The sequence below is a fragment of the Notechis scutatus genome, chromosome 1 (genome assembly GCF_049901735.1).
Source record: "Notechis scutatus isolate UNSWTSFEM ecotype Mainland chromosome 1, rNotScu1.2, whole genome shotgun sequence".
Classification (NCBI taxonomy): Eukaryota; Metazoa; Chordata; class Lepidosauria; order Squamata; family Elapidae; genus Notechis; species Notechis scutatus.
The window spans coordinates 306,207,195-306,231,712 of record NC_142009.1 but is presented as its reverse complement, the minus strand read 5'-3'; the positions used below and the strand labels follow the sequence as shown (position 1 = coordinate 306,231,712).

At 38.0% G+C, this 24,518-nt stretch overlaps 1 protein-coding gene across 1 annotated transcript in view; it reads right to left on the bottom strand.

The window, feature by feature from the left end:
- Positions 1-46: 46 nt before the first annotated feature.
- Positions 47-24,518, bottom strand: part of WDR25 (WD repeat domain 25) — a 66,994-nt gene continuing 42,522 nt past the window's right edge. The window contains exons 4-7 of the mRNA XM_087952177.1: positions 18,917-19,047; positions 5,929-6,099; positions 1,712-1,852; positions 47-950 (exon numbers count right to left, since the gene is read on the bottom strand). Coding sequence (XP_087808303.1) covers positions 729-950; positions 1,712-1,852; positions 5,929-6,099; positions 18,917-19,047 — 665 coding nt within the window. The 3' untranslated portion in view covers positions 47-728. The remainder of the gene's footprint in view (positions 951-1,711; positions 1,853-5,928; positions 6,100-18,916; positions 19,048-24,518) is intronic.

Sequence of the window (24,518 nt, the reverse complement as noted above, 5' to 3'; positions counted from 1 at the left end):
AAGTAACAGTACAAGGGTAAAGCAGTGACAGAAGCTAAATAATAGCTTTTAAACTAGGACTGCTGATTTAGTAACACTAAAGTGATTTAAAAAATTTAGGCTCCCAGAAGAATCTGGAATGATATTGAATTCCTTTTAATTACTTCTATCAATTAAATTTGTGCATTCCACATCCAATTAAAACAGGCAGAACATATAGATTTGCGGCTTCAGTTAATCTTTAATTCCTTTTTCAATCTAGCTCATATTGTCCTAATTCCCTGCAACAAGAACTTGAAGAAAGCTAGTAGTAGCTATATATTTAGCAGCTGTTTAAAAAAAATACTATAGCTCTAATGGCATTAAAAAAAAAACTCTTTGGAGAAGGGTAACAGTTAAGGGCAAAATATGAGTCAAAGACAGTGCCAGGCAAATTAATTATTTGTGTAGCATGACTGGAGAATTTTATATTTCCTGCTCCACATAGTCACTGTACAGTAAGATTCTTTTAGTACTGTATTATCAATCTTAGCTGCTCTAAATATGTTAACCAATTCACAGAATTCCCCAGCAAGCATACTGCCTGGGGGATTTTGGGATTTGAGGTCCATACATCATAAAAGTGCTAAGGTTGAGAAGCACTGGTTTGGTGTACCACTATACAGAAGATAAAAGTTCTAAGAAATGAAACTACAAGAAAAAAGTATATTTACAAAGTTGGAAAGCCAGTTGGCTATCTAACTTTCCTATTATTGCCAGATCTTGATTACCCCATCCCAGCCACAGGTGGCAAGAAGCGATGGAAGAACTGGATGGTAGGTTGCATTCACACAGGCTTGACTATGTGCTGACATGGTACGGATAATTTGAGCTGTGCGATAGTTGTAGAAAAATACTTTGCCATCTGAACTCCCTGTCACAAGAAGTGTTCCATCGGGTGAAAATTCACAGCCTACAGCAAATCCTTCAACCTGTTTGAGTCAAGAATTCACAGTAAATAAATTAAGACGTTAATTAATGAATTACAATATGATCTATCTTCCTGAAATTTCACACTATAATAAACATGACAATTTTTACCATAATTTTTACCCTAATCGCTTCCCTAGATATTAGAGATTTGTCATGTTAGCAGTAGTTGTTGAATATGTGACACGCCTTTCTCTCTCCCCCCCTCCCCTCTCTCAATACCATCTATTACTAAAACTCTCTTTCCATAACCTTTCCATAAACATAATAGTGCATCATAGGGCACCAATTTTTGAACCAAGGCACCTCAAATGGGTTAATTCTCAGAATACACCCAAAATCTGAGACTCAGGACTTCTGTGGAATTGAAATTTGGCTGATTTTCTAAAATCTTTTATGATAAATATGATCATAAAACAGTTTATGACACAATACAAAATGTCATAAAATATTTTCTGTGCTGATGTTTGATTAGGCTATAGAGATCAACATGGCTATTTTCAAGGCAGTGTGCTAGAAATACTGTCACTGTTGAAGGCACTGAAGAATCTGGTAAGGAAATATCCCTGAAATGATGACCCAAAGGGTCACGGATTGTCTAGTTATTAACTAATAATGCTTTTAGTTACTTTATTGCAATTTAAATTCTACATTAACTAAACTACAGACAATAGTATTGAAGTCTATTAAATTGTATCCCTACTGAAAAGCAGTAACATAATTTGGTATATAAAAGGAATAAAACCCATTGATGGATGTATACCTTGTGCCCTTCAAACCTCTTCTTTTTGTTGATTCGATAAGGTGGCTGGCTGGAAAATAAAGCCATGTAGTTGCCATTTGTCTGAGCAACAAAGGCAGGCTCTTTAGGATGAACTGAAAGACAGGGGCAGGTAAAACGTTCCTGCAAAGAAAATTAGAAAGAAATGAAAATGGTCACAGACTCTGAATCAATTTATATAGGTCATATGATACCCCAGGCTCTGTTTGTGGCCCTCAACACTCTCCCCAAATCGACACCTTCAAAAAATTGGTGACCCAACAACAGGTTTAGAATACAATGTTAGGGGTGTCAAGAAAGATTGTGATTGTGCTTTAGATTCAGATCCAAAAAGGGTGCCCTAATATGCAAGGGGAGGGACACACACAATAGGATCTTGCTTACCATTCTTCCCCCAGGATCACATGGCAGCTGTAGAAAGCAACTGCACAAGAACACGCACCTTAAAGTTGTGACAAGTGCTGCACTCATGCTTCCTCATGTTCCAAAACCTCTCTTCTGAATTATTTCTAAAGTGCTACACAGCCCTAATATCAATTATCCAATTTACTTCATGTATTTATTTTATTTTTAAAATAAAGCCTCAAATACCTGAAATAAATATTTACCCTTTCCTATCCAGTGATATATAGAATAGGAGTAGGAGTAGGAGTAGGAATAGAACAGAACAGAACAGAATAACAGAACTGGAAGTGATCTTGGAGATCTTCTAGTCCAACCCCCTGCTCAGGCAGGAAACCTATACTATTTCAGACAAATGGTTGTCCAATCTCTTCTTCAAAATTTCTAGCATTGGAGCATTCACAACTTCTGGAGGCAAGTTGTACCACTGATTAATTGTCCTAACTATCAGGAAATTTCTTTCCACCCATTGCTTCTTGTCCTGCCCTTAGATGCTTTGGGGAATAGCTTGACTCCCTCTTCTTTGTGGCAGTCCCTGAGATATTGGAACACTGCTATCATGTCACCCTGAGTCTTTCTTTCCATTAAACTAGGCATACCCAGTTCCTGCAACCGTTCTTCATATGTTTTAGCCTCCAATCCCCTAATCATCTTTATTGCTCTTCTCCGAACTCTTTCTAGAGTCTCAACATCTTTTTTACAACGTGGCAACCAAAACTGGATGCAGTATTCCAAGAATGGCCTTACCAAGGCATTATAAAGTGGTGTTAACACTTCATTAACTTTCATGAGATATTTTTCCTAATATCAATTCCCATCATTTTTGTGAAAAAGTTTGCAGATTTTCCAAACTGAGTTTATGAGCAAACTGCAGATCCTTCAAAGTGCTAATCAAATTGAAATTATTTAAACATGTTTATCACAACGTAAGTGGGACATTGACATATGGGAGTGCACAGGCCACTTATCTAGAAATTCAGAAACAGAAATTTAAAATATTACAGGCAATTTCTAATAATTATTAGCCACACCCACAACAATTTCTCTCAAATTCATACTTCCTCTGGAGAGTATTAAACTACCCCATTCTCCCTTCCAGAGAAAATCATCTGGTAAAAGTTTCTGAATACATCAAAACTGAGCACACTGCAATTTCTTATTCACTGAACTGTGTTTCTTTTGAAGTGCAAATGCCAAGTCAACTACAACAGCTTTTTACACAGAACTGTGCATCTGCAAAACTGGACAAAGGCCACCTTGGAAGATAGTGATAGGAACGTGTTATTAAATCATGCACTCCACTTTGTACCTGAATTTCTCCTTTTCAAAACTGAATGGATACCAACTGACTTTATTCTTTGCCTTTCAAAAGAAACTAAATTTGCACTGACTTTGTACAGAGGTTCGGCTATAACTGAGATTATTATCCTTCCCTAAGGAGCTTATAAGACCTCTTTTTAAAATCATCAAATGGACAGCATCTTCAAATAAATCTTCTTCACATGTTCAGGCCTGACAGTCGATAACATCTTAGTTATTCCAAAGTTCAAAATCTTTCCCTCAACAAGACACAGAAATAAGGCTCTCTAAATGAGTATATACATGCATACACAACACATCTGCCATGTATTCTCTTTTTTAATAGAAGGATATGAGTTGTGGATGCCAGGGAGAACGGCTCTAAAGCCACAAATGTTGCTTAAGTCCCACTAGGTATACAGCCCATATACATCAAAGAAAATTAAAAACTATCCTTAAACGGTTTAGTATGCAAAATTCTTTTTTAAAATATTTGTTCCTCCAGTCCAATATTAACTAGTGTGCCTGTAACAGGTCTCAAACAGTCTTTCTCATCATCTATCATCTGACCCTTTTTTTATTCAGAGAAGCCATGGAGTGAACATGGGCTCAAAGCAGGTGCCAGATTACCAAGACTGTCTTGCATGAGATTAGAACAGAAGTGAGCAACTTTTTAATTGCCAGGGACTGCAGCTTTAATCATGCCACCCAAAATTAGTATCTTTGCCCCAAATTTAGGAGTCATGGCCTTAAACTGTTCTGCAAGACATAAAAACCCATCTCTGGAACAGAAGGCAGAAATTCCTCAAAACTGGGAAGCACTGGGTATCCATTACTTTCTGAAAGGAAGAAAGCACTCTCTTGCATTCCAAACTGCCAATCTCAACTCCAGAGAGAAATAGCCTCCAAACCCTGATTGCAATAAATCACTTCTCGCGAGTTAATATCATGACTTACCCTGAAAGATGTTTGTTTGATTGGCAGGCAGGCACCTACTTTGCTTTCCTGTCTTTTGTTCCAAGCCAATTAGGACTGACCAACCCATTTCTTAAACACTCTGAAGGCTGTTCAGAATGAATTTTGTTATAAAAAACAAAATCTCTTGTCACCAGCAAAGTGAATTCAAAGTCCTTACTCTCTTCCATTATAGAACACCGTGAACAAAAAGTTAATCAGTTGCTTGAAAAGCACTGTGAATACTGATCCATTCATTGATGAGCATCATCCTTGCTATTTCTTTTTCTTTTTTTAAAAAAAGATTACTTTGCAAGATTGAATCTGGGTCGGTCACCGGGCTCAGAGGTTTTAATTTTCTGAGTTTTCAAACTCTGGAGCGCATCTTCAGGGAACTTCTCTATATATGTGCTTTGGGCTATTCTGTGAGTTGAATTCATGTGGTGCCTTCCTATAGGTTGACTGGTGTGTTTATGGCAGGCGATAGGCTGTTGTTTCCTTGTGCTGCCAAACCCTCAGCTCCTAAGTACCTAATAAGCTGGTGGTTACAAAGAAACAACCAATTGCCAGCCATTAACACACCAATTAACCAATAGGAATAGGCAGCACATAAACCCGACTCATAGAATAACCCAAAGCACATATTCCAGTAGAGAAAAGTTCCCTGAAGATGCCCTCCAGCATGAGACCAAAAGCTTGGAAAAGTACATCTCTGGTCCCGGTAACCGACCCAGATTCAATCCTGCAACATTTTCCTAGGACATGTATATTTGTCTTCATTTGTGAAAGATTTTTTTCTTCAACAAAAGAATGACTATGCATTCTGTGAGAAAGTCCCCAAATAACCCTTCCTTCCTCTCTGCCTTGTATTTCCCATCTCTCTCTCTTTCTCCCTCCCTCCCTCTCTATCTCCTTCTCTCTCTGTCTATCTTAGGATTTCTGATGGGTTTTCCGCCAACTTTTAATCAGCTCTGACCTTGTTCAACTTTTGAAGATCACACACTAACATCTGGGACTACAGAAAAAAAACACAGTTCAAATAAGGATCGTGGGAAGGGGCTGGGAATCAGGTTACAATACAATTGTCTGCAAATGACTCAGCAAAAATGGTCTTCACTTGAGATACAAAACTGGAGAAAATGTTTACAGAAAAAAATGTGTTCTTATCCTCTGATACTAATACTTGGGTAGATTGGTGTGAGACAAAGAAAGCTTTATTTTCCTGGCACAATAATAATGTCTGAAATCAAAGACAACAGCTTTGTTAAAATTACAATTCCAAGACAGTTCTTGGAGTAGATGAACATTTCAAATAAACATGCAATGAACTGAAGTACATGACTACTGTGCTGTTTTCTACAGAGGTTCAACTAACCTTGGGTTGTACTTGAGTTTTCTAAAGTCATCCTATTTTGTGACCTTTTGAGAAACACAACGACGTTCTTTCAACTGCTTCCCAAGCAACTTGCTGTTCATGATAAATTTTTCATACCCAGCAATCTAGGAACCCTCAGAATAAATAAGAAAGGAAACGTCTGTCTCACATGAAAAATTTGATTGGAGATCTTTGCAGCCGTTTGGAAGTCCCAGGCAATGATGGTACGATCGGCTGAATCTTGGCTCACTGCATCCGTGCTGGTAAAAAATTCTTTTCCTTCATGGAGAAACATGATGTCCAAGGTCTGTTGAACTGTGGCTTTGTAGACTTTTATAACCTATGATTTTAAAAATTCAAAAAAGACAATATTTTTTGTTAATTTATTACGTTTCTATCTTTTTTCCTCCAGGAAGTGAATATAGCATAACCCTCCCCCAAGTGATTTCTAACTTCCCTTCTCTGACAAATAGACAAAGGCCATCTTATGATGATTAGGTAAATAAAACCTGTCACTCAAAGAAATGCAAATAAAAAAAACATTACCTCTTAGCTGATGGATAGGGTAAAAAAAATGGGAGGCCTGAGCTTCTAATGTCATTCAGATAACATGTCATATCTATATAAATGTATAGGTGGTCCTTGAAATGGAACAGTTTATTTAGTGACTGTTCAAAGTTACAAAGGCACTGAAAAAAGTGACTTATGACCATTTTTCACACTTATGACTGTTGCAGGATCCCCATGGTCACGTGATCAAAATTTGGATGCTTGACAATTGGCATGTATTTATGACTTTTGCAGCATCCCAGTGGTGCTGTGGTATTCGACTGGTTCTGCCCAGTTCTGGAGAACCGGTAGGAGCGATGAGCGCCCAAGACCAAACTGGTTCTCTCCTCTGCTCTGCTGGCTCTGCTGTTGGGCGCACCTGGGCTCCCATACTCACCTTTATCCGCTGAATTTGAAGCGCGGCTGATTTACGGAGCACAGAATACCGCTGCGCGGCAGCTGCTGAAGCGACCGGGATCATGCAGGCTTGTAGGAGGAGAGTTAGAACGCCTCTGTGCCTGCGCAAAGTGCACGTTTGACCTGCACATGCATGCAAAGTGTGTGCACGCGAGCAAAGTGCGCCCACCAAGCTACACCCAATATGGCAGCAATATTCAAATCCCACCACTGATCCCAGGTTTATGTGGTCACCTTCTGCAACCTTCTGATGAACAAAGTCAATGGAGAAACCATTCCTTTAATAACCTTGTTAGTAACTTAACAACTGCAGTGATTCATTTAACAGCTGTGGCAAGAAAAGTCATAAAGTGATACAAAATTCTGTTAACAACTGTTTCATTCAGCAACAGAAATTTTGAGCTCACTTGTGGTCATAAGTCGAGAATTATCTGTATGTTATCCCTATGTTCCACTAAGTCACATTATTAACATAAACAGATGAGTTCAAAATTGGGACAAGATTTGAAACACCATCATAAAGGAACTTATATAAGTCTCTAGAGCACGAATATCAAACTCGCTGCGTCACGTTACTGTCACGTGACGTATCACAACATTTTTCCCTTTGCAGAGCTGGGGTGGGCGTGGCCTGCACGTGACACATCCGGGGGTCTGACAGCACCTTCAATTTCCATTTAGTAGTTCTCCTTTTCCACATGGTTTTATTCTATTAAAACTTTTATTAAACTATACGAAACACAAATTCACAAACAGCATATTGGAGTCATCATTGTCGTCATCCTCATCATCCTTATCACCTATTAATACTGCTACTGCTTAATATTAATTTAAAAGTTAGCTTTTTACACTATTTAATGGATAATCTTAAAAAGAAAAGCTTTCAATGATTCTTTTGATGTTCGCTTTCTAACCGTTGATCAAATTTCTTTCAAGGAAAGAAGACTGGACCTGACAGAATCTTTCTGTATGCTTTTAAAGAAAACTTCATTAGATTTCTTGATGTTTTTATTTTACACAGCACATTTTATTCTAACATTATCCATTCTCTTTCTACACTTAACTTCAAAATAGCAAGCTGTCTTCAAAGAAAGTCTGGTGCTTTATTGTTCATGCTAAAAAAACAAAAAAGGCAGGAGCCTAAGCTTTGGAAAAAGCTGCTTCTACAGTGGTAAGACTGGTTGTTATCCTATAAAACAAAAGAACAAACAGTGGAACTCTCATTATCACCAGTTTCTTGGAGTAAGAGGGCTCTTGGTATCTGGTAGATTATTTATTTGATTGATTGTTTAATCAATGTGTATGACTGCCCATTTCAAATAAATAACTTTGAGCAGCTATTTTATTTATAAAAATAAAAACAAACACACACACATAATAAATGCTGTATGTTAGGAATATAAGTCACCTAACAGGTATTTGGGTTAGAAATATATAAACCAGAATAAACATTTTAGTACTATGTCTTTAAGAGATTGCAAAAACTGCAATTGGGTGTGGTTTCTCAAACGGCTATAAGATGGAGCCAGAAACCTGGTTTGTCTTAGTCTTAGTCTCAGAAGAGAGTGTGTCTGAGTGAGTATCTCTGTTTCCTTCTGTTGGAAAGTATTGCCGTTGCTCCATTTCTTCTAATTGACTGATATTACTGGATTTAATGTAAGTCTGTTACTGAACTGTTTTTTGACACTGGACTTTGATATTTGGATTATCCCTGGATGAAAACTGACTGATTTACTTGTGAATGACTTTGGATTGCTTGTTTGGACTTTGCTTAACGTTTCTGGAAGTAAAAACCTACATTTACTGTACAGTGTATCTGTGTACTGTGTGTGTATTATTCAAACACTTCTCTCAAATACGTCTCCCTGTATGCGCTCATTCTCCTAACGGGGAATTATCTCAACACTGTACATAGCTACCATGAAAAATCACAAACAGTCATTAGCCCAAGAGACAGGATCCATCCATAACACCCATGGGACCTGGAAACAAGCACAGAACCAAGTCTTTAAGGCCTTAAGAAAGGCCAGAAGTTAAAGACCTTTAGGCTTCAGAGGGATGATGTTTCAGAGCGTGGGTGCTATGACACAAAAAGTTCTCCTTAGCCAACAGGACTCAGGACATGCCAATAGGACAGGCAGAAACAACAAAGGAGATATGGGTATGGTTCTTTAAGTAATCCAGAATCAAGCCAAGAAGGGCTTTGAAGGTGACTGCCAGCACCCTTGAATTGTATCTAAGCAATGGTGGACTTGTTCTGTAACTGGAAAATAGACTGACAGAATCACTAACACCACAATTAATTCTCAATGTTCAATCAGGCTGGGAAGAATAATCAAGTAGGGAAAGCATGCACAGCACTGCTTATGGGATTCTTCCTACCCCTTTACCAACAGTGATTATAGGAGGCACCTGTATTTTATGTTATGCCACAAAGCAACGGGTTGCATTTGTGTTGGATGTGATGATTAATGGTGCTATCCATTCAATCATGCCTAATTCTATGAAGCAGCTCTCTCCACATTTTCCAATCTTGTTCGGCTTCTTTCGGTTGTTTTGTTTGCTCTGGCTGGGGTCAAAACAGCTCCCATGTTTTTCTTCATTTCAGTGATTTGGAATGCACATATCTGTAAAGTCATAATCAGAATATGCACATATATGTTGCCTCTCTCTATTTTCTGTTCTCCCCTTGTATTGCATCCATGCATGTTTGTATGTATGTGTACATTGCAAAGCATGGAGAAGGATGGTCTATTTCATACAATTAAAGGTAAAGCTTTCCCTACCAGTCGTGTCCCACTCTAGGGCACAGTGCTCATCTCCGGTTTTTTGGCCATGTGAGCCAGCGTAATTGAGAAGAAAAAAACGGGGCTTAGACTGGAATAGTTGGCATTGTTCTGAGCAACTCATCTTCAGCAACTGCCATAGAAATGCATGGGGGGATTTTGTTCTAGATCAGGGTGTCAAACTCCATTTCATCGAGGACCGCATCAGAGATGTGTTTGAGCTCGGAGGGCCGGGTGGATTGGTGGGTGGCCAGAGTTGGGCATGGTCATGGTGGGTGTGGCCATGGTGGGCGTTTGACACAGGCAAGATGCATTTTTTCCCTTCTTTCTTTTCACAGTTCTTTACTATAACCATTTTCCTATCTCTTCTGCCAGATATTACTGGCAAACATAATAACATAAGATCTAACAGCAGAGGTAAATTTCCAGGATAGTAAATAGAAATGGCTGCCAATTATAAATACAGAATAGAACACAGTATATAGAATACAGAATAGATTGCTGATTGTAGATTAAATGGACCTACAGTATGTAAAATCTGGCATTAAACCGTAGTATTAACACAAGATGTTGCTTGTTTTCTATCCAGATCAGGCACTTACTTGAGGCCACATAATTGTAATCCAACCCAAGACAGTCCTCCTGCAGCACTCTCCTGATCAAAAAACGGGCTGTGCACCTCCCCGGGTGGCCCATTTTGGCCAGCAAAGGCATTTCCAGATATTTGATATTTCCAGACTGGTCCCATGGGCCAGATCTAAGCATCCTGCAGGCTGAATCCAGCCTGCAGGCCTTGAGTTTGACACCCTTGTTTCTAGATTTTTCTTGTAGATCCTTCTTGAATCTAATCATTTTTAAACCCAGTCCTTCTGTTGCCAGCTCTCCCTTCTTGCTCGATTCTGTTTTGGAGAGTTATGCTACGTGACAAGAGACCAATAGGTACCAAGTCCCTTTGCAAAATTCCTTTCAAGCACTCCAGCAGGTTGGGAAGAACAAAAAGGATTCTCAAACAGGATACTATCGAAACGAAGAGACTACTGCTTTTGTTGCCATGTGCCAAGATTCTTGCTAAACACACAAAGTGATTAAGATTCTCCTTTCAATTTTGCGTGTTAATTCTAAACTGAGCTTTAGTTCTGCAAATAAATAATTGTACTTGGATAACTTAATAAGAGAAGAGGTGAACATTGCCCGAAAAATAAATGTAAAGTATTGGCGAGAACTGTAGTCAAAATAGATAGTGCTTTACATATTAAAAGCTTTCTTCTGTTGGTTGCTGTTGCCTTTTGGACAAAAATTTTGGACTGGAAGGAACATCTCATATCAACAACCTGCCACAAAATTTTTGAATGATTTCAAGCTGCACAAAGAATTTGTAGATTGCCGATTGAAAGGGACCACTCCAACAAACAAATTGTACAGGAAATTGTTGCTTGGCAACAGGAATCTTTGGAAAGGAGAGAAGTTAGAAAGATCAGATGGGAAAAAGCATGAAACTGCAGAGAATGCTAGACAACCAAGTGGAGTGACAGAAGCTAATTAGCTGTGGAGAGAACATAAAGGTTAGAAAAAAAGAAGCAAAGTGGTAGCAACTGCGAATCCTAGAATAAGGGAAGCCAAAAATAAAAGATAAAAAGAAATCATCACTCACAATGTGACTATGGATACCAATGAAATTAAAAAGGAAGATGATTTATTTGTTAGCATATAGGCCACACCCTCTTTTTTTTAAACTCCTTTATTTTTTGGACAAGCTGTTACACAATCTTGGAATCACATAAAGTAACCTACAGATAGAGGATTAATTCTTTTAGGTACATTTTTCAAAATTTCAGATGCTCTTCTCCAGACTTTTGTGGACTGGCACAGGACTGAATTAAAAACTGTCTAATAAAAAAGACTCTCGATCACGTGGCGTGTGGGTTGCAAGTCATTTTCGGAGACTCACAATATTTTGGAGGCGCCTATACTGTTTGAGGGGCCATGGGAGATTCTCCTGGAAGAACAGCAGCAGGGTGTCTCACTTCAGTTTACCTCAGCAGATTTCCCAGGAAAAGTAGTTCCTGGCAGGCCAGGCTACACTGTCAGAAACCTGAGAGCTCTTGCAGCAAGCAGCACCACCCTCTGGGAATTCTTGCTGCCCTGAGACTCCACAAAGTATCTGGGTTGGACGAGCAAGGTGGCCAAGGTAGGACAGAGCAGACATGATGTTGAGACAAGCAAGCAAGGAAGATTTAGATCAGATGTGTCAAACTCGTGTCATCACGGCATCGTCACATGACGTATCATGACTTTTCCCCCTTCGCTAAACCGAGCATGGGGGCATGGCCAGCACATGACACATCCGGCCCGCGGGCCATGAGTTTGACACCCCTGATTTAGAGCATTCTAGAAAAGGTTTCTTAGATTCTGTTGTTCTAGATATGATCTTGAAATACACCCACCCACACATACAGTACATAAGATGGTGTTTTAGCTAGTAGAAAACACTGCGAGCTAAATTGTCAAAGTGAAATGGCTATGCAACGCAGCTCTTATTCACGAGTAGTGTTTTGCAGTTAAAAATAGCTTATTTAATAGATGTATGCTTAATGACATATTATTATATTTTTCATTTTCTCCATGTTTGACTCACTAGAGATTTTGAATCAATATAAGAATAGAACTTTACAGTTGCAGCCTCCAGGCTAACAAACTAATATGGCATTAATACGGCATTCAAGATAATTTGAGTTTGAGATCCCTGGTCTATGTGCAAAGCAAGCTATATTACTGACTACGTCTCTCTCCAAAGAATCTTAAATGAGTTAAGATAGTTTGCAATCTTTTTTAGTGCTACTTTACAGTATGTGTATAGCCTATGGCAAAAAAAAAAAAAACCTTTTAAATGAGACAAACACATGGGATATTTCTCCAGAAAAATGCCTTCTGTTATATCAAAATCATATATAAATGAAATCACTTCAAAGGCAACTATATCTCCTGAAATGTTAAGTGTAATAAACAGAAATGTAATTTCATCTTGGGGCTAATTGGCTGCATCCAATTTGGGAAAGACAATGAATGTCAAGAATCCTGGTAGCACATACAAATTTATCCAAGTGAAGTTTATCATAGTGATGAAGCCAAAGTTAGAGTTACTCTAAAGGACAAAGAATAATTATTCTGTTGCCTTGATGATAGATGCCTCTTTCCTTCTAGAAGCTCTGGATATGCTGTTATACAGTAAGAGATAACAACTTTTATTCTTCTGAGGGACAGGACACACTTTATTTCATGGGAGAACTTTGAAAAATCTTGTCAAATTGTCATTTAGTGCCAAATTTCATGTTAGAAACATGTTGCTATTCCAAGGATTGTAGAAAAGATATCTGAGTCGAAGCCACATGTAGCCCACAGTTTCCCACATCTTTGCTAATGGCTCTAAGGATGGATGTCTGCTAAGTTTGTAAGTGTTAGGTTCTTGCTGTTCTCTGAGCTTGCTTCCCTTTCTGTAGGCTAGGTCCCAGCATCAATGTACAGGGAAGTAGAGTTTGCCGATTGTTTATATGCGATAGCTTGTTCTACTCACTTTGATTAGATTGCTGTTTCTTCCTGATTGTTGTTTTGAATGAAGTTTTTTTTTTTTTCTTTTGATTATTTTTGTTTATCTGATCCTGTTTTTTGCTAAAATGGGTGCTGGTTAATCTTTTCCAAGGCAAAAGACCTTAATACAGTGATCCCCAACCTTTTTACGCCGCGTCCGGTATCCTAACCTTTTTTATGCGCGCCCGGTATCGGACACAGTGGCCGCCTTTGTTTGATGAAAAAGCTCCGTGAGCTTTCTACCCGAAAAGCTCACCGAAGCACTTTTTGCTCAAAAACAGATGGGTGCTGGTTAATCTTTCCAAGGCAAATAGACCTTAATACACCTGTCTGATCACACAACTGTTAACCATATAACCACAAAAGATCATTCAGGCACATGAAAGCTATTGAGAACGTTATGAACAAATGAAAAAGCTGAACTCAAAGCGCTATTATTGTGTGGTTCATCTGTCAACTTCAAGGGATTGGGAAGACACAGCAACATTTTGCTTCTTCTGAATTAAAAAAAATGCTGGAAAGACAAGCACCAGCTTTTTGCGTCATCTTTATTTACAAGAGGTCTCCAAGGCCACAATAAATCCCAAATCATCCTCAGAAAATACAGATAATGGGTGACATTTTATGCTACTACTTTATTGTTTGGAAGGGTTCCATCACCACCACCCCCAATAAAAACAGGTAAAGTTGAGAATTAAGTAAATGTCCGGAAATTTGATTTTTCAAATAAATTAATGATTGTGGCTGGAGTCCATCAATACCACTTCACTACCCCTGAATTGTTGCCTTGCCTTCTCTCTGACAAGCATATATTCCATGCAAAAGAAATGGAGGATCCTTTATTTGTAAGCCTGTAATCTTTTTTTAACTCCTTATAGTCATTCTAGAGGCATAGAGTGATACTATCCCATTTTATCTTTAATTAATTTTTCTATAATATCTAAAGCAAGTAGTTTAAAAGTAAGTGTGAATGCTCTCTCCTAAAAGTTATGATCAGGACAAAGTATAGTTAGAGATTTAAATTAATGTATGTGATACTAAACCACAGTATTATGCTCAAGAGGGTCTCAAAATATCTTTTTATCTACTATTACTGGACAAAAATGGCCTGACTGGCCAACAAAAGTAATGCAAATGGGTATATTTCATTTAGAAAAACAAACTTCTGGGCTTTTGTCCTTAAAATTGTTCAGTACAAATGTTGAACAATAACCCAGATAAGGTCAGCAAGAAATATGAATATGAACCACAAGTAGGTATCCTAAAATTTTAATCAAACTGGTATGAAGTTTTTCATTCAAAAAAAGGGAAAATGTTACCACATTAACACTGAAACTTATTATGTTATTCCACCCATGTTCTAGGATTATCAGTAGGAATTAACCAGAAATTTTCAAGCATGTCTTTACCTATGATAAGGACTAGGCATATTCTCTTTATTAAACTTAGTGTTCTCATGAATCTCTCAAATTCATCCTTGTGGAATCACAGGGTAAATATGCTTTTTCTAGTAAATTAAAGTAAACAAAAATCAAGGACTGGCAAATTGCTTGTTTATCTAGAAAATAAAGGGAGAGATGTGTTTTTAAAAATTCATATAGACTCAGAGAATTGTCAGCAGTTTTTCTGAGTTGTGTGGCAAACAGAAAGGCTTAAAATCCAATTTAAGGAAAAATAGGACCAAAGCTTTAGCATGTAAATAAGAAAAAAAATTTCATAGATCCTTCAAAATGAGAAAGCACTACCTAAAATGCATATATTGTAGAGCAGGTATTCTGTATATGTATCGAATGGCAGAACAACCGGAAAGTCACCAGCCAACATTTTTTCAAATTAAGGGTAAATTCAGCACATTATGTCTCCCAATTATGAAATGTCATTTTCCTCCCATTCCAGATATGACTGTAAAGATAGGGAAATGGAAAAATAAAAGAGGGAAATGTGCTTCCTGGTTTGGGCAATAGGGCTCAATATAGCCAAAAAAATTATGAAATCTGAAAATAGATATATATTGAAATATCATACATAGAGAATTGCAATAATTTAAGCCTGGTGATTTATGAATAGTCAAACACATCTTTCAAGGAAGAAGAAGGGAAAAACCTTGATATGTTAGCATTTTGCAACTTTCATAGAAATTGTTATTAAGCTACAATGGAAACATAGGAGTATGTGAAGAGAAAGAGGGCTGTGCCAACTTACAGCAAAGCAAAACTGAGCATTATTTTTTTTAATGGAAAGGCAGAATCCAAAAAGTGGTATTTAAGTATACGGAGTTTATGGAAAAATGTCAGCTGACTCATACTTTGCTATAATACATGTGACTTAAATGTGTTAATGACCAGGCTGCAGTGCTTGAAGAACAGAGACATTTCTTTAGCACTCTTTAGCACTCTGGTGTAGGCTGCCTGGGACGACGTGCAGCAAAAGAGAAGAGTAGCAATAGCAATAGCACTTAGACTTATATACCGCTTCACAGTGCTTTACAGCCCTGTCTCAGTGGTTTACAGAGTCAGCATATTGCCCCCAACAACCTGGGGCCTCAATTTACCGACCTCAGAGGGATGGAAAGCTAAGGCAATCTTGAGTCAGTGAGAATGTTACATTTTATTCTCTTCCAGCCCAGTTAGCCAGCTATAGGACAGTGACAGCAGCATGTAGACATATACAGAGCAGAAAGGTGGTGCAGCTTGCCTAGAATTTGGCAGAAGACAGCATGGTGGTGCAGTGGTTAGAATGCAGTACTGCTGCAGGCTATTTCTGCTGACTGCCGATTGCTGATTGCCAGCAGTTTGATTCTCACCTAACTAAGAACACTATAAATCAATCCAAAGCATGAGCTAACCATTGCTTCCCTTGCTGTTATTATTTTGCTTTAATGCCATCTATTGAAATTTTGCAAAGATATTAAGAAAAAAGGATTAGCCAGTCACTGCTATTTGCTTGCCTAAATAACAACATTCCAAGCAAGGGAACTTTGCTCACCATCAAGAATTAAATAAAGTACAACAGAGAACAGACATTATTGGAAAAGTGGGAAAAGGGGAAATGTTGAGATAAGACTTTGAGTGCTTGCATATGTGCATGTATAAATGCATGGATACATATATATATGTCTATTGTTTACATATAGACTAGTGACTGTTTCTTTTATTTCAAAACTATAATCTATTTAATATAAATGAAATATAGGTAAACAGTTTAATTCAGTGTACCTACTATACAGGGTGAAAAGATGATCTACCTAATTGTGTTTTCAATCAAAACATGGCACATCTACATGCTATCCCTTGTTCAAACAGGAGACAAAAGGAACCTCAAGTCATAGGGCCTACTTCTAGAGGGATAAATGCTTCCCCAACAAGTCTTGCTACTGGAAGCTCTCAAACATCCTGAAGGACAAAACAGTAACTCCATCTTGCAAGCATTCTGCTTTAAGCTGTTCTGTCCATTCCAGATCTTCACAGCCTTATCCCAGATGCTGGGATAAGATCTCATCTATCTCACCATGCATCCCAAAATAGTAATGATGATACTGCACTCCAAGTTGACAGACGATCTCACCTAGCAGTTTCATACAGATATTAAAGAGTTGGAGAAAGAAAACCAGCCCCCCACTGGGACCCAATAAGGTAGCAGCCACTAAATCAACCCCACCATTTCTGGCTGGATCCAGCCATTAAAGAAAATCTGGAGCTACTGTAAAACAGTGTCTCCAAATTCCAGTCCCCAAAGCCAATCAAGAAGGATACCATGGTACTGATATATTTAACAGGATCAAGACATGCAGATCTTAACAAATATGATTCATTAATGCACCCCAAAATCCTAAATCAGGACTGATAAGGGTGACATTTCATCTACAGTTAATCCTGGAAAGAATGAAGAACTGGATTTGGGGAGGAAGAAGGGAATAATAAACCTTTAAGAGATGGAAATGGTGACTCAATCTTGAGAAAGAGGAAAGTGAGAGAAAGTAACTGAAAAAAACTGCATCTTGTTTTTGTTAAGTATAAGAACGTGGTAAAGAGAAACTCCAACAGATCTCCAAGGTTCTATTATTTTACTCACAAAAATAAAGCACATTTGTGAAATCCCTGCTGCTTCTGTTTCCTGACCGTGCCAAACTTAAAGCACTGACATTGTCTCTGCAACCTTTGCTAAAAAAAGAAGCTTGAATCTAGAGAGGGAGTCCTAAGAAGAAAGTGTACCAAAAAGTGAACTGTGGACCCCTGTCATCAGGTGTTCTGGTAACCCATGTAGAATATTTTATTTAAAAAGAAACTTGAAACTTATTTGGAATATGTTGTTTAAAAAGATACGATACATTTTTGTCTGTGGGTAGGCCTGTACAAGGAATGAAATGAACCACCTTGATGAGAATGCTTCATATGAAAAAGAGTTTTGAAACTTCCAAGTTGAATATTAATAGAAAATCCAGTGGGACCAGCAGTGTGGATTTTAGTAAGGCTGACAAATGCCAAAATATTTAAAATATGTGCTTAGAGCAGACATGTTCTTTCTTGTGATTATCTCTATATGGATATTAAAGCATCAAAATATTAGTTCTTAAAATAATTTACATCATATTCAATTGCCTTAGACCAGGGGTCTCCAGATTGTGGACTTCAACTCCCAGAATTCTGGGAGTTGAAGTCCACAGTCTTAAAGTTGCAAAGTTGAGACCCTGCCTTAGACTATTCTCTAGAGCAGGGTCCCAACCGCCGGTCCGCGGACCGGTCGGAACAAGCCTTACCCGCCTGGTTGCTGCGCGCCATCTTTTTGGTAAAAGCGCTTTGGTGAGCTTTTCCGGGTAGAAAGCTCACCGAAGCGCTGTTTCTCATAAAAGATGAGGGCGCCAGCGCTCGTGAGCTTTTCCGGTAGAAAGCCATTTCTACCCGAAAAAGCTCACAGAAGTGCCATCTTTTATATTGAAACAGCGCTCGTGACGCCACCGAAGCGCCTTTTCGTCATAAAAGATGGCGGCGCCAGTTGACGCTACGGGCGCGCGCCCAGCTGATGTCGGAACCGGGCCGCGGCGTCGAAAAGGTTGGGGATCCCTGCTCTAGAGAACCTGATCACTGCCCTTTACCATATTATAATGAGACAGTTATTATTGCGTAATTAGTCAGTTTCCTTTTATATGCAACCTCTTACTTTTACCATATGAAATAATAGTTAATTATCATATTCTCCTTCTGTGTAGTACTTCCTGTAAATTGAACATTATATGTTCTGTAACTGTACATCATTATCATGATTGCTTGGAAGTAAGTCCAATCAGATTAATCAGATAAACAGAGTTGTGTTTTGATATGAAACTTCATGATGATAGATCTAACATTAGAAATCCACAAATACATGTTAAAGGTTTTTCCAGGTGAACAGAAGAACAGGGGATTAAAAAAACCCTGGCAGACAGTTTCAAAAACTCACAAATTGCTGCTTATTTCAGCAAATGATGCCTTACTAATAAATCAGTTTCTACCAGTGAAAATTACTTTTTAATAGCTATCACAACTATCAGATATGGACAGCAGTAAGTGATAAGGAAATTAAATACCAAATAGACATATCAAACATGCTCCTACTTTTTTCTTCTTTATCCATTTTTTGTTTTAGACACAATGCATTAGCTGTTTGCTTTTACATCATCGTGCAAGACTAATAGAAAAGAAACCATGTTCCCATACTATTTCAACAGAAAATGCCAATTTTCTTCTCCAAAATAATATCATTAGCCACCCACATACATTTATTATTTCCAGGATTGTTATCAAAAGCAAGTACAAATAATTTTTGTTTCAATTTTATTTTTACCTTAGAAGACCTTATATCCCAGGCTTTAACTTCTGGACTGAATCCTCCACAAAGAAAAACATTTGGATCAAGAGGATGAAATGTCAGGGTGCTGATTCGAAATTCATTCCTGCTGCTAAAAAGCTGTGTTCCTAAAATAACAACAGAAGGAACATCAAGATTGACTTTTTTTGGAAGAGTTTACACTCATGTACATAGTATTCCCATATTGTAAGCCAAATGGAAAATTATGATAAAATAAATATGAGAGCATTTGTTAAAGGCTTTGGTACAAGGCTTCTGAATAATACAGAAGGATTTTACATGAATGAATTTTAGAGGAGGTGTGCTATTTGAATGTTGTCACCTCTAATCTTATTTCTGTAACACTATCAATGTACAAAATATTTCAGGACAGTTTCTGTCTTCTGAGGACCTTATAAACTAACATTTGACACAAGGAAAATAAGAAAAACTATTGTTTCTACTCCTCAGTTCCTCCATTATTATTACCTTTATTGTCAAAGTACAACGTGTGTACAATGAGATTGGCTGACCCTCCCTTCGTGCACCCCCACAACACAACTCACAGTGAGAAGTCCCTAACCCTCCAAAACATTTCAAAGCTGATCTGCTCTCTATCTGTCTGACCTTAAAGGATATACAGGTTACATCATGAACTAAATAGTGCTCCCATTCAACTGACTGGTAAAAACATACAACAGAAGTTATTCAACCACTGCCAGGCCTCTAAACTAACACAAATCCTGAAGTAACAAAAATCACCTCATTTCATCTAAAAGGCATGTAAAATTCTTAATGCCCACATGCACATTTTGAGCTCATGTCATGTACGTTTGATCATTTGTCAAAAAACTTTAAAAGCTGAGTGGTTGTTATGAGGAAAAAAATTTCAGACGCACAGTTTCATTTTTTTCTTAAATTTAAAATCCTCTAGCAAGCTGCAAAAGTGAAAGGATAACTTGTTAGCATTTTTTTGTAGCCAGCAATGCCAATAGATATGGTAGAATGTTGCTATGGCAAAAAAACGGGACAGGGAGAGAGAGATATTAAATCATATCTATAGATTCCAGAATCAGGAAGCTGAAGTTCAGGGTCAGGAGGCAGAGTGAAAGAAGATTCCCACTCACGGAAAAGTCAATTACCCTCTAGAGTTCTGCAGAACTGCAATGTTGCATTAAAAAATAGGAGTTTTGCTCTGGTTTTCCAACAAATCAGCATGGAACAAGAAAAAAGAAGTCTTAGATAATAATCCTATTGTTGTAGGAACATTGAGATTTGGAACACATTCTGATATCATGCAAACACTTTAAAGGAAGTGGTCTTACATACCAAGTTGGATCATAGCATAAGAACTAAGAACTTAAGTCACAAACTTTCTAAAGAAGATGGATTTGAGGATTGCTTTGACGAGCATAGTAGTATTTATCAATTAACATTTATTTATTTGTTTGTTTATTTGTTTGTTAAATGTTTGTAGCTGTCCATCTCATCAAAGACAACTCTGGGTGGCAAACAAAAATAAATAAAAATGAAACATAAAAACAAAAAATGTACAATATATAAAAACCTTATTAATAAATATCATAAAAATGAAAATACAAAGCGTAGGAAAGAGGATATAAATGGCCATCTCAACAATGGAACCGTCTGAGCAGGTCTCCGGTTGTCTGCCAACTCCAGGCCTGACAACATATTCAAGACCTGAGGGCTTTTAGGAATAGAAAAAGGAATGGAGCTGGTCTAATGTTAGAAAGAAGAATGTCTGCAACAAAGAAGGCATGTCTCCTGGGTCCCATCAAATGAAGGTCCCTGGCCAATGGTACACACCACATGCTTACTTTGCCGGATCTAGTGAGGCAGGCTGAAGTAACCAGGGAGAGGTTCCTCAGACAATCAGGTCCCATGCCATGAAGGACTTCAAATGCTAAAGACAGCACCTGGAATTGGACCTAGAAGCAAATTGGCAACCAATGCAGCTCATGGAGCAGAGGTGTAACATATGCTGCCCTAGGAAAGTACATCACTGCTTAGGCCATTGCATTCTGTAGCAGTTGAAGCTTTTGAGTATTCTTCAAGGGCAGCCCCATGCAGAATGCATTACAATGCTCCAATCTGGAGATGACCAAGGCACAAGTGACTGTAAATAGGGCCTGCCAAATCAGAAACAGGTGCATCTAGCACACCAGACAAATCTGTACAAAGGCCCTCCTAGCCATGACTGCTACCTGCTCTTTGAGCAAGAGTCATGCATCTAGGAGGACCCCCAAATTGCAAGTATGGTAGTAACACTGCATATACTTCCAAGTTGATAGGATCTAATGAACAGAATACAGGCCTCCAAGATAATCTCTGGATTAGAGATCCTGGCTTGCATATAAATGCAAATAATGTAAAGCTTGACTTTGATAGCACCAGTTTTGGTAAAGCTTCATATATTTTGAAAATAAGTAAAAAGGGCTAGCCAAAAAATGTCCAGCAGAGTGAATGGAATTAAAAAGAAGTGAAGAAATGATTTGAGATGAAACTAAAGTGAGAAAATGATGGGATGTATTTTAAACTTTTTATCTACAAGGCGATACGTTAAAGGGTGAAAACTAGTATCCAAGAAAAATAATAAAAAGGAAGCACTGCATGCTATGAGAATATAAACTCATAGGTATAGATGGTATAACTGGAAAATGTGAACATAAGGGTGTAAACTATGAAGTGCTGTACAACTTCTTTAATGTACATGTACAAAGACTGCACCTATCCCTTACTATTGGAAAATGCTATTATTTTTTTGGATATAAGGGAGTTATAGAAATAATGAATATAAAAACTACAGATTTGTTTGTTAAGTGTGCCAAGAAATATATTCAGCACTATTTTGATTGAAAACATATCAAAATAATAATGAACAAAATTTGAGAAATGTTGCTCAGCATTATGTCAGACAGAAGGCGCAGAGACCCAAATTTTGTTTTTTAGAGAAATTGTTAATATTTGAATGGAAGAAAGGTGATGCATTGTTTGTGTGTTGATTTAGAGAAGGCTTGTCATAGTGTGCATGGGATTGAATTATAACACATTTTCTATACAGATTGATTGCTAAGGACCGTAAGGTTGATTTATCACATTTTCAAATAATGTACATTACCATTAAAGGGAACAGGGACGTCTTTAGAATTATATCATTGGACAAAAGAAAAGAAACATAGTCAGGAATGATATCATAGAAGTTATAAAAATGCAAAGATTGAAAGTTTCAAAGACAATCTGGAAGTTAAAAGAAATTACACAGAGACATGACATCATACAGAAGATCTGGCTACAAAAGAACATTAAGACTCTTATAGCAAAAAAGTAAACCTCAGCCTTTAAAAAAAAGTAAAAACAATTCCGAATTTCAAAGAAAGAAATTTAGGAAGTAGCGCAGATTTTAAAAAGTAATGAAATGTTTTCAGTGTAGTCACAGATTCCTTCTTGTGCATCTTCTTTCTGTTTTTTTAAGTTCCATTTTCAGTTCTTCTAAAAGTGATACCATTTTAAACACTTTTAAACAACCACCGGATTGATTTTAGTCATTTAAATCCAATAGCCAAAAATCCAAAAATCACCAAGTAATCCAAATAATCCAAAGCTGTTTCTTCTTGCTTCTTTTTTCCACTTTCTCTTCCTGGGATTGGTATTATTTCGTTACAAAGTTTCAGTTAGAATGTATCTTTTAGGAATCTTGTTAAGGTTTCACTGTAAGTTCCTTTTAGTTCCAGGCAGTCTCCTCCATTTTTCCAGATCCTGCCCTTTTATTCTTTCCTTTTCTCTCCTTTCCTGCTTTTAAAGGTTTTTGAGTATCCAAAAGTCTTTATTATCCCTTTGACATTTTATTTTCAGCTTAAATGCCTATTGATGTCAAAGTGGATTTTTGTCAATTTCTTACTTAAATCTCTTAGGTGTCAGTATAAGGAAGGGAAGAAAAAAAAAAAGCCAAATCCTTTCCTTTCCCTCTCTCCTTTGCTGCTTCAAAGTCTTCTTTGGGAACAATGTTATTTTTTATAGTTCAAATTCCAGGGTACCTTATGTTGTTGCTTTTTCAGTTTAACCCAGTCAACCAAAACTTTCTCTTCTTATCTTCCTCCTGCACATTCTTTTCCGATCGAGTGCTTCTTTGAGGTGGCCATTTCTGACCACCACTGCAACCGCCTTCGGGAAAGGGAGTAATGGCCAGCTGAGGAGGAGAGACGTGGCTCTCCTTGACCCTGATGGCGGTCTCCTCCCTCTTTACCACCTCTACGGGATGGCTTAGCCCCGAATCCAGCCAGCTCGGGGCGCTCCAGCGGCGAGCACGGATCGAAACCGCACATGATCGCGGATTTCGGTCCATCGCCGAAGAAGCTCAAGCCGGAAGTCCTCAGTGTAGTCACAGATTCCTATGGGTGGAAACCAGCTCTGTAATCAAAATTACAGTCGAGAAATTATTTAATGGTGTCAGCTTGCAAATAGATATTATTGTACTGCATTGTCTCTGCAGATACTGCAATTGAACAGATAAAATAGACTTCTTTGAAATAACATTATAGCACTAGCATATATTGACCCTGCCTGGTTCCCTTCACATGTGTTGGACTAAAGACCTCAACATCCAGCAGGCATAATTGTTGGAAGACGCCACGCTGGCAATAGTTAGAATAATTTAGAATAATTTGTTGGCTGGTGTGGGGGTTGGGGGCAGTGGTGGAATTCAAATTTTTTTTACTACTGGTTCTGTAGTAGCTTGATGGGTATCTTGGTGGGTGTGCCATGGCTTGATGGGCACAGCAGGGGAAGGTTACTGCAAAATCCCATTCCCTCCCCACCCCACTAGCCTGCTTTCCAGCTCTGTTGTCCTGTGCAGGGCAACAAAAGAAGACCCATCCAATCAGCTGGGATTCAGAAGGCAGAGAATAGATGGGGGTGGAGCCAGTCAGAGGTGGGATTGGCCGGTTCTCCAAACTATTTAAATTTTCCACTACTGGTTCTCCAGAACTGGTCAGAAACTGCTGAATACCACCTCTGGTTGGGGGATGGGGGTGAGAAGGACATAGGTAGGGAAATGAGGCACCAAAAATAATCTTAAAGTTTTTGTAACTAGGATATTAAGGAATAATTCTAAAACACAGAGAAAACAAGTGGGGGGAGGGGGGAAGCTATTAAAACATGGACCTGCTCTGAAGGATCTTGTGAATTTTTATTCCTTTTTCAACCAGAAACCTGCACAAATAGAACAACATGATTGTACTGTGGGAAATAGATTTAGTCAGTCTTCCACTGTGTTACTCCAGTTCAAGGGACTATTGCACATTTGAGAGAATTAAGTAAGGTAAATTATGCAAATAAACATCATGTATACTACTGAACAACATTTCAGCAATGTCTCCCATAAGAGTCAGATGCTATCTCATTAAATGAAACCACTGGACTTCTCTTCTCTGATTGTTAGGTCTTTAAGAAAACAATAAAACATGCAATATATTTGTCAGCAAACCTCCATACATTAAAATCTATTTTGTGCTGATTTAAGAGATGGTGTGGGAGGGACACTGAATTTTTCTCTTAAATCAAATAAGGATTTGCATATACT